General features: G+C 39.5%; 1 protein-coding gene across 1 annotated transcript in view; it reads left to right on the forward strand.

The window, feature by feature from the left end:
• The window catches only part of LOC133464084 (collagen alpha-1(XIX) chain), a 100,435-nt gene that overhangs the window by 76,880 nt on the left and 9,101 nt on the right, over positions 1–14,454 (forward strand). The window contains exons 27-33 of the mRNA XM_061746060.1: positions 4,477–4,557; positions 6,837–6,878; positions 11,903–11,971; positions 12,343–12,378; positions 12,544–12,597; positions 12,832–12,885; positions 13,531–13,572. Coding sequence (XP_061602044.1) covers positions 4,477–4,557; positions 6,837–6,878; positions 11,903–11,971; positions 12,343–12,378; positions 12,544–12,597; positions 12,832–12,885; positions 13,531–13,572 — 378 coding nt within the window. The remainder of the gene's footprint in view (positions 1–4,476; positions 4,558–6,836; positions 6,879–11,902; positions 11,972–12,342; positions 12,379–12,543; positions 12,598–12,831; positions 12,886–13,530; positions 13,573–14,454) is intronic.

Below are 14,454 nucleotides of genomic sequence, written 5' to 3' on the forward strand. Positions count from 1 at the left end.
TCTTGCAGACGGGGCCCAAAATTGTTGTTCTGAAATTGGCAAAGTAGAAAAATGGAGAAGCGTGTAGCTGAAATGCACATTTCATTGGGTTTATTATTTCTTTAGAGCTGTACTCATTGCTTACCCACCCACCGGAGTCTCTCCGTTATTCTCTGGGGTGGAGAAATAAACTGAATGTGCTAAAGCCTCTTTCAATCACACACAGGGCTTAAGCTTTCTTTGTTTGTGCTATAATCCTCCTTTGTCTTGGTATACTGATTTTAACTGATCCAGGAGGAAGTTTTGCATGACATATATGTGAGACAAATTGAATAAATGGATAAAAACCAACAACAGAGGGGTAAACCTATAGCGAAATACACTTCCAAGTAATTTCATTATCAGTGACATGAAGATTCGAAATTCGTTAGCCACTAAATATAAACTATGAATAACAAAAGAAGAATATGAGGCGAAAGCAAGAGAAATGTAAATATGTATTCAATTTAGAATGTTTCCTCTCCCTATATTCCACTGCCACTGAAAGCACATATTCAACATTTGTGAAAAACTTAAAGGGGACCTATTATGAAAAACAGGTTTTCTCTTGCTTTAACATATATAAAGTGGTCTCCCCTCAGCCTGTCAACTCAGAGAAGGAGGAAATCAACCAAATTCTGCAGTGTCTGTACAGCCGCCCGGATGAGCCGTCCAGTGTGATGTGGATCTACGAGCCGTTCAGATTCTGCTCCCGTCGTTACGTAACGACGGGCGCGATTTACATAGGTTGGCCTCCGATGCGTGAAACCACGCCCACAACTAACTCCGCCAGCCGGAGCTTCCGCCATTTTTTCGTAGCGGTGTATCGCGTCAATCAGGCAGCCAATCAGCACAGTGCCTCATTATCATAGCCTCCCCGCCCACTCAGAATCCCACATAGAGAATGAGGTTAGACACTGGGAAGCTGCAGACATGGCTCAGAGGCTGAATTTCTAATTTATTTAGCAAAAAGCTTGTTTTTAGGACATTCAAGGCCTGTTTAAAGTAGGTGTTAGATGCCATAATTGTCAGGGTTTGACACTTCCCCCCAGTTTGAGTTTCAGTTCTGTCCCTCCTGTTTCCCGTTTGCCCTGATTGTGTCTGCACCTGTGTCTCGTCATGTCTCGTTATCCCCTGTGTATATCTGGTCTTGTCATTCCTTTGTTCCCTGTCGGTCAGTACTGGTTCTTCCTCCATGTCTCCTCGTCGTTTTTCCTTATCCTGGTTTTTGTTGATCCTGCTCTGCAGCGCTTTTAGTTCTTGTTTTTTGTAATAAACCCTCCGGCCTCCTACTCTGCTCTCCTGCGTTTGGGTCCTTAACTAAACCGAATCATAACAATAATAGGTCCCTGTTACAACCAAAAACGTAATAATGGCCAATAACGTAACAACTGCCAATAACGTAATAATTTTGGCCATTTCAAATGTAATAAGGCCAATAGTGTAATAATGTGCCAATAATGTAATAAAACTTTTGAGCCAATAACGTAATAACTTTTTGCCGATAATGTAATAAGGCATTACATTATTGGCTGGTTATTACGTTATTGGCCTGGTATTAAAAAATTATTACAAAATTATTACATTATCGGCAAAAAGTTATTACATTATTGACTCAAAAGTTTTATTACATTATTGGCACATTATTACACTATTGGCTTTATTACATTTGAAATGGCCAAAATTATTACATTATTGGCAGTTATTACGTTATTGGCCATTATTACGTTTTTGGTTGTAACAGTCCCCTTTAAGTTTACTCCCCCCATGACTGAAAGCAGCTTTCTGTGTGGAGTTTGCATGTTCTCCCCGTGTTCCCTTGGGTAGCTAATGTGAGCTACCCTCACAAAAACATGCAGCAGTCCTGGGCTACACATGCCCCCTCTTGCCAGCCGGGGCGCCAGATGGGGTGGGGATCTGGCCGGAATAACGAGATCCTTCCATGCCCTGCGTCCGGCCAGAGAAGCCCCTCTGGTGAAAAGAAGCGGCCTGTTCATTCCTCAAGTAAGGAGGAGACTTGAGCTCAGTGCAGGGCCCTCCCTGGGTTGGTAGAGGATAAGCAATACCCACGACTGATACTTAGGTAGGATCACTGGGTGAAAAAATGGGAAAAAATCTGGGATAAAAATATAAAAAAAAAAAAAGAACTCATACTCTCAGAGCTTTGTCTGCAGTTTCTTTCCCTCCTTATGTGAAATCAAGGTAGAGAGGCATTGTAATTCAGCAAATATTCCTGAGATCGAGTCTCAGTGAAACAAATAGTAGTGCATTTCCGTTATTACGACTGTTTCCTCATTAAAGCTCAAATCTCATCCATTTTATTTACTGCTGATCGTACGTCACCCATGGGGATGGAGGGTAAAAGTGGTTTAAACATCCTCCCCATTCCTTCGATTTGCTGCGTTTCTTGAATTTGGAAGTCTCCTACAGAGCCCATCTGGATTTGGGATGTTATTCCAAGCATTTTACTTTGGCTTGGGAAATCAGTCAGCTGCTCCCAGATGTAAACATGTTTGTTGTTACCATGGTTGCTCATCATAACAGACGTTCGTTAAAGTGTGAGAATTACAAGCACGTTTCTCTTACGCAGCGCAGCGCCCAAAGCAGTGCAAACAATAAACTGCTTTAACAGGAAAACAAAGCTCAGCAGAGAAAGTTGGGAATGTAGATTTGGTGCAGCCATAAATAGGAAATGTTCATATGGAAACAGAATGTTTGGAGAGACATTTTACATTTTTCATTCATCATTATAATATATATGTTTAAAACAGAATTATGACAGTGCTATGACAGTTATGGACAGTGCTTTAGGTTAGAATTTGACCTTATTATTTTCCTATAGTAAAGTTCAACAGGTTTATTTTATTTTATTTATTTCATTTCCAGATCTGGAGGTTCCCATAAGTAAAGTGAAGTGGTGCCATATATTTATAGAAGATTATGAAACCATTAACTTGAAATGCATTAGTTAACATGTAATGTATCAAAAAATGTATCATATTTCAGGAAGTGAATGAAAAGACAGATTTTTCACATCGCAACTTTAGACCTATCCATTAATCTACCTTAGTAAACCCAGACAGATTCCTGCAGGTGCCCGACACCAAAAAGTGAGGGATAAAGAGCGAGGGTTTGTCTGATCGCACTGCAGCAACTTACAATACAACAGCAACAGAGACGCACCAATTTTTGTTTTTAATTCAACAGTGTCCTTAAACACAACATTTCATTACAAAACAAGCACAGCCAGAAGGAGAAACTGTGACCATTCAGAAAGACCTTTAAAAAGCTTTTCTCGAAATTAGCTCTAGCCAACATTCAGACGTATTTGTCAGAAACAGGTTCTTTAAAACTCCATGTAATTCTGAAACTGAGTGGCTCCTCCTGTCAGCTTCTCTTCAGTCCTGGTTCTACATCCAAACTGCTCCAAGTCCTGCAGCTCTGTAAGCAGTTTGGATCACGAGCTGATGTGGAATATATTAGAATATTTCCAGCTCGCTTCCCCCTCTGAATCCACAGAGGCTGAAAAATCCCTTTCCCTCGACGACGACCAGTGGAATCACCTGTATGGGATGTGCACTCGGGGAATGGTGCACATCTGGATGGGTCAGCAGTTCTCCCTGTGGAGGAACGGTAGCTCCCCGCTCAGCAAAGTGTTTTCCCACATGAAACCCTCTCACCCACTGCTACTCGAATAATCTCAAGATCTCTTTTCTCTGAGTGATTTCAGTTAATGAATGATTGGTGATCTGCTTCTGTACTTCTGTAGAGTGAAGCACTTCAGCAAATTTATAGCAGATGACTGCATCACTGTCACTAATCTGCAGAGAAATTTCTTCCAGCGCACGAGAAGCCAGCATTTCCTTGATTTTGCCGTCACTCCATTTTCCTTTCATCTCTTTTTTTCCAATTTCTCCACGTTCCCTGATGAGGACTCTGATGAATTGTCATAACAATTTGTCTATATCTTGCAGAGGAACTTTTATTGTTTTTTCAAGTTACTGCACCGTTTAGTCACAAAACACTAAACGCTGGTATTATTGTGCTTTCCCAAAGTTTGGTAGTGTTTCTAATTTTGTTGTGACATGGTAGATGATAGAGAAATCAACATGTGAAATGACTGTTAAACATAACTTAGATTGGATTAGATTGTCTTTTATTCCTCCCTCAATGGGGAAATTCCCTTTAACATGACAAAATTTGGATTTACCACAAAAACATTTTACCAAATATAGCTCAGAATGATCGTAAAAAGAAACATAATGTTAAAATTAGGCTGAGCTTTCATTGTGTCTACATGCCATTGTACAGTGTGTTTCACTGCTTTTCATTTGAGGCTTTTGTTTATATCTGTTTGTGAAATACACATTCATTGAAACGTAAAGATAGACAGCATTCTACCGTTTTTTTGCGGACAAACTTCCAAACTATCTGGCTTCTGTTTTCTTCTGCCTGTAGGGGGACTCTGGTGGTGCGATCGGGCTACAGGGACCTCCTGGTCCCAAGGGCGAGCCTGGAGAGCCTGGTGGGGGATATATGGTGGGTATACAGTACAGTATATTGTGGAATTGGACAGCATTCAAGGCAGAAGGGGGAAAGATGTAGGAAAAGGATTCTGAACCAGGATAATCTGTCAACTGACAGAACAGAAGGCGAAACGAACTCCCCCAGAGCTTGAGAACATTATACCATAGCATGAAAATAGTATGCAGTCACAGAGGACCAGCAGAGGGACAGGCAGGACCCGTATAAATAACCACTGATCTGCTGAGCTCACCAGAATTTGTCCTGGGACAGCCCATGGCTGCTATATTACTGCATGACATCGGGGAGATGCACTTTCATTAAGCAGCCCATTCCTGGATAACTCCAGCTAGGATAATCACCTATCCTCCTGTTTTAGAGCTTAAAGCCTCTGAAGCATTTTCTCTTATGGGCCTGGCTTTCCATACAGAAGTGCTCCAGTCTTGGTTGGCGGCACTTGTGCTCCTTAATCAGCAGCAATACACTTTAAACACTCATGTTTGTTTGTGTGTGTGTGTGTGGGAACACAAAGCTGAACATTAAGTCCCGGCAGGAGATTCTCTGATCGAGCAAGGAGCAGAGTAACGGAAGAAGGATTACAGATATTTAATCCGCTTTAATATATTCCTGCACCGTGAAAATCAAAAAAGGACTTGAAAAATTGGCTAAACATTGGGTTTTGGTTACAGCATAAGCCAAAACAAAACTAATTGAAGCTGCAAACAGCGATGAACGGGCCCCCGCGCGTGCAATTTTCAGCAATAAAAGTCAAGAACTCAAAACTAAGTCCGATGACACCACCCACAAGTCTTTATGTCAAACCATTCAAAAGTTATTGCAGAAAATAGGAACTATCACATATCGACCAATCAGAAGAATGGGGGGGGGGTAATTTGCACCAATTATGGTCAAAGACTGAAAACCCTGTCCGATGACACCACCGAAGACTCTGTATGTCATACCATTCAAAAGTTATGGCAGAAAGTAGGAACTATCAAATATCGACCAATCAGATGAAGGGGGCGCGCGCTTTTTGGCGTCTATCGTCGCCACGGTAACGCCTTTGACTGAGAAAAGTAATGCGCTTCGTCACAGGATCGAGACGCACACCTGGGTGCACGTTATTGTTCGGGCCGCATTAACGGCTGAAGGAATGGCATAAATTGCGCCAAAATTACACGATTAATTCAAAATGGCCGACTTCCTGTTCGGTTTCGGCCATGGCGCCAAGAGACTTTTCTTTAAGTTACGACATGATACAGGTGTGTACAGATTTTTGTGCATGTACGTCAAACCGTATTGTGGGGCTTGAGGCACAAAGTTTTCTAGGGGGCGCTGTTGAGCCATTAGGCCACTCCCATTAATGCAAACCATTAAATATCACATTTTTTGCCAGCCCTGGTTTGCTTGCAAAATTTGGTGACTTTTGGGGCTCGTTTAGGGGGGCAAAAAGGCCCTCATTTCGTCGGAAGAAAAAGGAGGATAAAAACAAAAGCTCCTACAGATACAATAGGGCCTTCGCACTGTAAGTGCTCGGGCCCTAATAAGAAATGATCGTCATTAATAGCAGACATCCACTCGTCTTTCCCAGAGGTCATTTTCTTTGAGCAACCATGATGACTGATTTACTCCTTTTTTCTTCACTTGCGTTATTATCCTCATAGATTACCAATCACTCACTGATTTCATACAGACAGATGTTTTTATTTTCAGTGTAATACGTGTAATAAGTGTAAATACTAAATATCGATTCAAACACCTTTTCTTCCCAAAATGCAGTCATTGTTTGGTATTTGTCTCAAAAAGTTCTGTACTTCCCAAACTTTCTTGCCCCTCCCTGAACCCACCAAATCCTGTAGAAATGCTGTGTTAGTCCAAATCCAACCTCAGCACAACTAATTTACATTGTGCAATGCAGGATTTGTAACACTAATACATGCTGACCACAGAAATCAATGTCTCATCTGGATGGCACAGTAAATAATGCTTACACTATAGCCTCAGTTCCAATCAAGGTTTTGTTCTGCTTGGTATGGCATTATCACCCGGCCTCTTCGCACTGAAACCAATAAAAAAATGGTGCTCAACATGAACTCATAATGAAATGGCATGTTAAGACTGTTTACACAGAGGCTTGTGGCTTGTACAGTTTCAAGAGTCCTGTTTTAATTATGGCATCACAACATGTTTTGTTTTTTTTAAAGTGAGAACTCCAGCACAGTTGTCACTGTGAACTGCTGATAAATGTAATGAAGGAATCTTGATTCTGATGCGTTTTTCCTGTTGTTTTGCAGAGCGAAGGCTTGTCGATGACTCGAGGGTCTCGCGGGCCCAAGGTAAGAACCCCTGTAGGGATGGACCCATCAAACATGAGTCATTTGAACCCAAAAGATGAATAAAATCTTTCAGAAACCAAATTTAAAATGTATTTCTAATGTATATTATCTTATAAGTAGGGCTGTCAAGCGATTAAAAAAATTGAGGGATTCATTAATTAAGATCTGTAATTAATTAAACAGAGAAGCCCTTAACTTGAGCTGTTTTCCTTTAAATTCATTACATTTTTATGGCCGTTTATGTGGCTAAACTTGAGCTGCATTGGTGGTGAGCAAATTCCTTTCCACAAATAACATACGGTATATCACTCTACCTTTATCAATGGTGCCGTTTTAGAAATGTAAATTCCTCATTCACTGGACCGACAACTTTCCCATTTCCTCCATTTTCACTTCTCTTCTCCGCTACCCACCGTTCCTCCCCCACCTGTCCAGCTACAATGGGAGGCTACCAACGGAGCTAATCACGCCCAAACAGAGTAGCAGCCAATCAATGTCCACTGATCATTGTATTCCACCCCCAACCAATCAACCACAACAAGCCCAGACACAGATTTCATAATAAAGGCAACTCGCAAACAGAAAAAGTAAAGTTAGAGATTAAAAAATAGATTAAATAGATTAAGTGAAAACAAAACGCGCTAAATATGTCTTTAATTAATTAATCGCATTAACGTGCTAATTTGACACCTCTACTTATAAGTACTTCTTATAATTAAACAAAACTGGATATTGATAGCCAATAATAATGTTTAAGTTCGGACTTCTTATTTATTAAGATTTATAAGAGTCAAATAAATCTAATTCTTTAACTAGAGATTTTTATGTCAACCAAATACAAGTTAAAAATGAATGTTTACTAAACTAGCAAATAAAGTGGAAAACACTACAACTTGACAATGCACCTTAGCTGTATCATGCTACTCAAAGCATTACAATAATGCATAATTGTTAGCAAAATCAAAAGGGAAACATATTAGACAATTCATCAACATTAGGAGCAAATGAGAACAGGTAATTACTAAATGGTTTTATTTATTTTGGCTCACATGCTGTCTTGTTAAAAGGTCAGCCTCCAGCTCAACTTTGACATTCAGACAGATGGTCTCAGATCGTCTTTTAACACACAATCTGTGGGGGCCCCGGAAAGCTCAGTGAGTTGAGCAGGTGCTTCATATGTAGAGGCTATCGTCGCCCTCGTGCAGGCGGCACAGGTTCGACTCCCAGCCTGTCGCTCTTTTTCGCATGTCTTCCCCCCTCTCTCTCTCTCTCTCTCTCTACCAATTTCTCTGTCTAGCCACCTGCAGAATAAAGGCCACTAGTGCCACTAAAAATCTATAAAACAAAAACAAAAAACACACACAATCTGTTACCAAATAAACTCTCAAATGAACAGATACAAAAAAAAACATTTCAATGGCAACAACAAACCATTCTTTCTTTTTATGAGCTGACATAGAATTGTTTGAAGAGGGAGGAAAATAGTCTGACTGACTACACAGCGAAGTTGAGGGAGTTTTGTGGCTGCCGACAATGTCCATGATATTCCTGCACGCAAACATGCATGCAGGGTGAATTCAGGTTAACACTGCTCTGATAATTCAGTAGCTGCTGTTCACTGTTTGAATTCGCATCTAGATGGATGTCAAAACAATTAATAAGCTGATAAATTCTGCAGGTAAAATTTGGTTAAGAAAAATAGGAAAAAAACAACAACAGAAAATGGCAAACACTTTGCATCCTGCTTGCACCTGAGCATCACTCATGTGAAAAAGTGCTCCTCCCCATCTTGTCAACACAGTCTGTTTATCAAGTCGTGAGGGAGCCAGGTTTCTGTAAGGACACAGCAGCCTTTGATTTCCTGTGGCGACAGCCCAAGTCACATCATCTACGTCATTCTCCCAGACACCAGCACTATGTAGACCTGAAAAAGACACGGGGTCCATAGTGTAACGTAGGTATAAGTGGGTATATGGTATATTCCTACTTAGTTTTTGGTCAATATTGAGTATATACTGACAGAACAACTGCCAGATCTGCAGATCCTGTATTGTAACCTCTCATAGCCCTGGACATCTGGATAAATTGGCTTTCATTTTAAATCTACAGCAGATGTGGATACTCAGTTTAGCAATAGAGTAATTTTATAATCTTTTTAATTGAGGGAGAGAATCTTAAGACATACGCTATTTCTTTTGGGTTTTTTTAACCTCAGAGTAATTACTGACGCAGACAAATGTGTTGGTACCCCTCCACTAAAGACGGAAAACCCACAATGGTCACTGAAACAATTTAGCTGTCTCTGGCCTGAAGGGTTTCTTCTACATATTGCATGTTTCAGCTTTTTCTACGGATGTTCAATAGCATTTAGATCATGGTTCACAGAAGGTCAATTGAGAAAAAATGCTTTGTTCTTAGCCATTCTTGGGTGTTTTATCCCTCTGCGTTTTTCATCATTATCCTGTTGGAAGACCTATGACCTGCAATTGAAGCCAACCTTTCTGACACTGGGAAGCATATTTCAGTCTAGGATGCTTTGATAGTCTTGAGCTTTTATTGTACCTACTCAGCTTCAAGACACTCGGTGCTATATACAGCAAAGAAGCCCCAGAACAAAACTGAGCCTTCTCAGCGTTTCACACTAGGTACAGAGTTAGTTTCTTTCAATTATTTCATTTTTGCATCTGTGAACATAGAGCTATTGCAACTTACCAAAAAGCTCCAGTTGTGTCTCATCTGTTCAAAGAACATTCCCAGAAGCTTTGTGGTTTGTCAAGATGCACTTGACAAACTCAGGCCTGGCTTTTTTTGTATTGTTTGCTTTCACCAGTGGCGTCATCTTTGATCGTCTGCTTTGGCTCAAACAGTGATGGATGGTGTGATCTGACACGGATGTACCTTGACCTTGGAGTTCACTTCATTCTTTTTCAGAAGTTATTCTGGGCTCTTTGGTTGCCATTCATGTTATCTATCTTTTCAACTTGTTATTAATTTTCATCTTTCAGCCACATCCGGGTGGCTACAGTTCAGTGGACCCTAAACTTCTGAATGAAATTCACAACTGTAGTAACAGGAACATGGAGCTGCTGGGAGATGGTCTTATAGTCTTTTCCTTAAACATGCCTGGCTATAATTGTCTTCCTGATCTTCTCAAACAACTCCCTTTTTTGTGCTAAAGATATAAGGGTAGCTGTATCTTTTCAAAATTAAAAATCTAAAAATTATTCTTTATAAAATCACAGATTTAAAAAAGGCATACGGTAAGATGCCTCAAAAAAAAAAAAGATGCCTCATAATAAAATCGATATAGATGATATACAAATAATTAAACAAAATATCAAGACTGTTTAAAAAATCCAGTACACTAAAGCTTATCTAAACTTTAAACAGTACTATTATTGCACCATAAAAACATGGAAATATCATTCCACAATCAAGGTGCAACTGCTTGAAAGGAACAAAGGAACAATCCTACCCGTGATTGTGTGGGTGTGAGGGACTGCTACCGTCCTGCAGCTAAATTACCTGAGAGTTTGAAAAGAATAGGGCTTGAAGATGTCTGGCACATACTGAGGGCCTTGACTATGCCAAGGCTTGAACATTAGCAGCAACAATTTAAAATCAATTCTGAAGTTAACTATTGATTCCAGTTAGAGGCTTTGCTGCAAGGTTTTGTAGAATTTGAATTTGATTCAGGATTAGAAATAAAAGCATGAATAATCATCTGTAATTTGAGTTTTGCCATCAACATTCTTTCAGTTCTTCAGTTCTTTCTTATTTCAAAAAATGCTACTTGAGTGGGAAAGCAGTTTTAGACCACAGGTTTAGATGGACAGTGAAAAGTCATTGGTCAAATAAAAGACCTTTATTGCACAGGCTCAACTGGAGAGATGATCCGTAAGAGCCAACTGGCTTAATTGACTGATTTTGTGGCATCACATTGTCCAGGGTAATGATCAGACACACTGGCATGTGAGTTTAGTTCAACTTGGTTGACAGATAACTATGTCTTTATGTCTGTCAAAAGGTTGATTTAGTTCATGGATTTCAGTTTTTAGTTAGAATATTGAAAAAAAACTGTGCAATTAAGTATCATCAGCATAAAAGTGGTAAGATGTTGCTCATTATCTGTTATCTGAACAAGAACATATGAGGAAAATGGAATAGGACCTAAAACACAACTCTGTGGGACTCCACATGCCAAATTGTTTCTGAAATTACAAACAATTAATTAATCCTGCTCAACATGGTGCAACATTAAAGGTTGAAGTCCAATTAAACCAGGACTTTGAATTTTTCTGAGTCTGCAGCCATCATAATATCATTAAAAACTTTGAGAAGAGCAGCTTCGTTAAAATGCAATCTGCAAAAAACAAACTGTAATGTCTCATAGCTGTTGTGTTACTCCAGAAAATAAGAAATAAGTTGCATTGCTACAATTTTTTCCAAATGTTGGAACTGAAAGGTAAACTGGATATAGGCCTGTCGTTTCTCTATTGGGAGGGATTCAAACTGAATTGGTTTTGGATCCACAACATTCTTAAAAAACCGGGGGCAGAGACTGTTCTCGGCCACAGATTTGTCATCTCCAGGATATAGGAGCCTATTGAATTGAAGGTGTTAAACAGTAGAGGGGCTGGGAAAATGTCAAATCAGCAAAAGGAATACGGTGTGTGGAGGAGAAGGAACATTAAGTGATTTAGAGGATCATAGTGAGAATAAGGGCCTCTTTTGCTTGGTGACACCAACCACTTTAACAGCAAAGATGACACCAGGTTGTTGATGTCGGATGTATAAATCACTGCAAATAAAACCAGACATCTAATCTGCATTTGAAGATTTGACATGAACATTTTCTTGTTCAAATAGTTTGGAAAAGTTAACTTCCACTGCATGAAGTTACTGTTTTATATGTTAATAAATCTTCCGGGCCAGGGGATTTGGAATCGCAGGTACACCACAGGCAATGTCTTTCAAATGCACAAAATATATTTATCTAATGTTCTCCCTTGTGTTTGCACTAGGGTGAGAGAGGTGTGCCAGGATTGCCAGGAGACCATGGTGAAAAGGGCGAACCTGGGGAGAGTATTGTTGTGAGTATGATGATTGATTGGTCCAATACGCCTTCATTCATTATTCAGTACAAACTGTGAAACATTTTTCTATGCCTTAGATACTGAATGAATATCCAGACAAGAGGTCATTAAATGCACTCTTAAGTGAAATCACAGGTTATTGTTGTGAAGTGCCGGTTTATTGGATCGCCCCTCCATTATGCACGATCTCTACGGCTATACTTTGAACGAAACAGATTTGATTGCGAGTCAGTCTGCATTCAGTTTTGAAAAACAGCATATTTGGAGACATAGAATCAATAGAGCAACAGGTGCCTAACACAATTTTTATATTGGATCCAGGTGCTAGAGGGCAGATGGTGTTAACAAGATGTGTGATGTGTTTGTAGGGCCCCGCGGGACCCCCAGGGAAGACAGGAATTGAGGTCTGTGGAACATTCTGAAATTCACAACACACACTTACACACACAAGCAAGTTCAAGTTGCTTAAAAGAGTTTAAACTATTTATTTATTTATTTTTTTAAACAAAAAACAATTAACTGATTGTGTGAAGGAAACTCATTAAAATGTATGGGGGGGGACTTTTCAGGGCCTTCGTGGACCACCAGGTTTATCAGGTCCTCCTGGAGTTCCAGGAAAAGAGGTGAGCGTGCTCAGACTATACTTCCAATCTTATTCACTGCACCTCACATATCTACAGATAGAGGATAACTAGAAGCATAAAGGGATGTCAGCTTCCCACTGAGGTGTGCTGTATTTCAGCTTGTGCACACAAATCCCCACCAACTGAGATGGTTGTGAAAACTTGTAGCCTTGCATGTCTGCATGGAGTTACTGCCGAGAGTGTTGTTCACTCTTTTCTTTGTTTCAATGAAAGGGCACCCCTGGTAGACCTGGCCCACGGGGACCTGCTGGACCTCCAGGTGAACCTGTAAGTGAGAAACTCTCATTTCAGCTTTGTGCAGTTGAGCATCACTGATCAGCAATGAGACCTACAGAGATCCCCTCACAGTCAACATCAATATTCAGAATAAAATAACATTTTTGGAATAATTAGCAGCTCGTCCTACTGTTCACTAGCCAAGATCTCTTTCAGGAAAATGCTGCAGTTTATAACTAATTGGCAGCACCCTGTTGTCAGCACATGTTTTCATGTGTTTCTTGTCTTTTTATGCATTTCAGCTGAGGAGCATTTGCTCTCTTTCTGATAGCTGTAGTTTGAGTACCATATGTGTGTTCCTGCTTCTGCATCAGAGCCTTACAAAATAAAGCATTTTAACATATTTATATTTATGTATAGTAAAAATATATAATACAACTTTACCATTCATTTTATATTTCATTAATATAATAGCTTTTTATGAGGGCTCCAGAACAACAATATTTCTAGGATATGAAGGCTTTGTCTTTTGGAAGTTTGACTAAAGTGCTGAAAGTAAAAACTGTAAATATTTTATAATTGTTTGCTGTTAATTACATTCCTGGTGTATACGTTGATGCAGCATACCTAAACCATAGTGTACCATAGTTCAAAACCTTGAGAGATAAACTTTTTTTTTCTTTATTTTTCTGACAGACTGCCCTGCCTATTGTTGGAGACATGAGCACTTTGCTTAAGGTATTTTATCTTAATTATTTACTATAATTGCAGGTTGTTGTTTTTTCAAAAGCAAATGTCAAAATAAGTGTTTGAATTTTGCACATAAAATGATCAGTGTTGCAGTTTTGACACCATTGTATTATGCTGTCAGGTAAGAGAGGTATGATGGTAAAAGTGCTTGAGTGCCTCCATCAGGATAAACTAGAGAAGTGCCGTGCACCCAGAAATTTACAGCAAGTGCCTTCACTAGAAATCCAAAATTACTCATTCCCAGCAAGTGACAGCATGTTAATAAATTTTCTCGGATACAGTAATGGACTTTACGGTAAAAATATCACTCCACTGGTGCAATGCAAGTAAAGTAAAATGCGTGTAAATGCATACATAAACTCTGCCACAGTTATGCAAGCATGTCATAAATACTGTTGAAGAAATTGTTTTATGTGACAGATTTCCTCCGTTCACATTACGGCTGACACATGACTTCACATAACTTTATGCCGCAAAAGTTTTTCCACACAAAAGTTAAATGTTTTTATTGTGTTGATTTCTGCCTCGTACATTTTTTAAGCACCAACCACCTGAGGATGGTGTACGATACATGCCGAAACCCACATGCACAGTTTCACAAACTAATTTTGCATGTATAGTCCTTTATCATTTTTTAAACCAAAAATTCCATTGAAAAAAATGTGCTTGGATAAGGGTTTATGAGTGAAATGAAACCAGGTTTACAGCCTTTGGATTTCTGAGACACTGTGCATCCATACAGTGCTCCATACAGATTATTATTATTTAAATCATCCATTGATGCCTAAAACATGGACAAATATTTATAAATCTAAATTTGGAAGCACAATCTGAGACCCAGTGTTGTGGTTTTGAATAAGTGGGTTTAAG

Source organism: Cololabis saira, chromosome 17 (genome assembly GCF_033807715.1).
Source record: "Cololabis saira isolate AMF1-May2022 chromosome 17, fColSai1.1, whole genome shotgun sequence".
Classification (NCBI taxonomy): domain Eukaryota; kingdom Metazoa; phylum Chordata; class Actinopteri; order Beloniformes; family Belonidae; genus Cololabis; species Cololabis saira.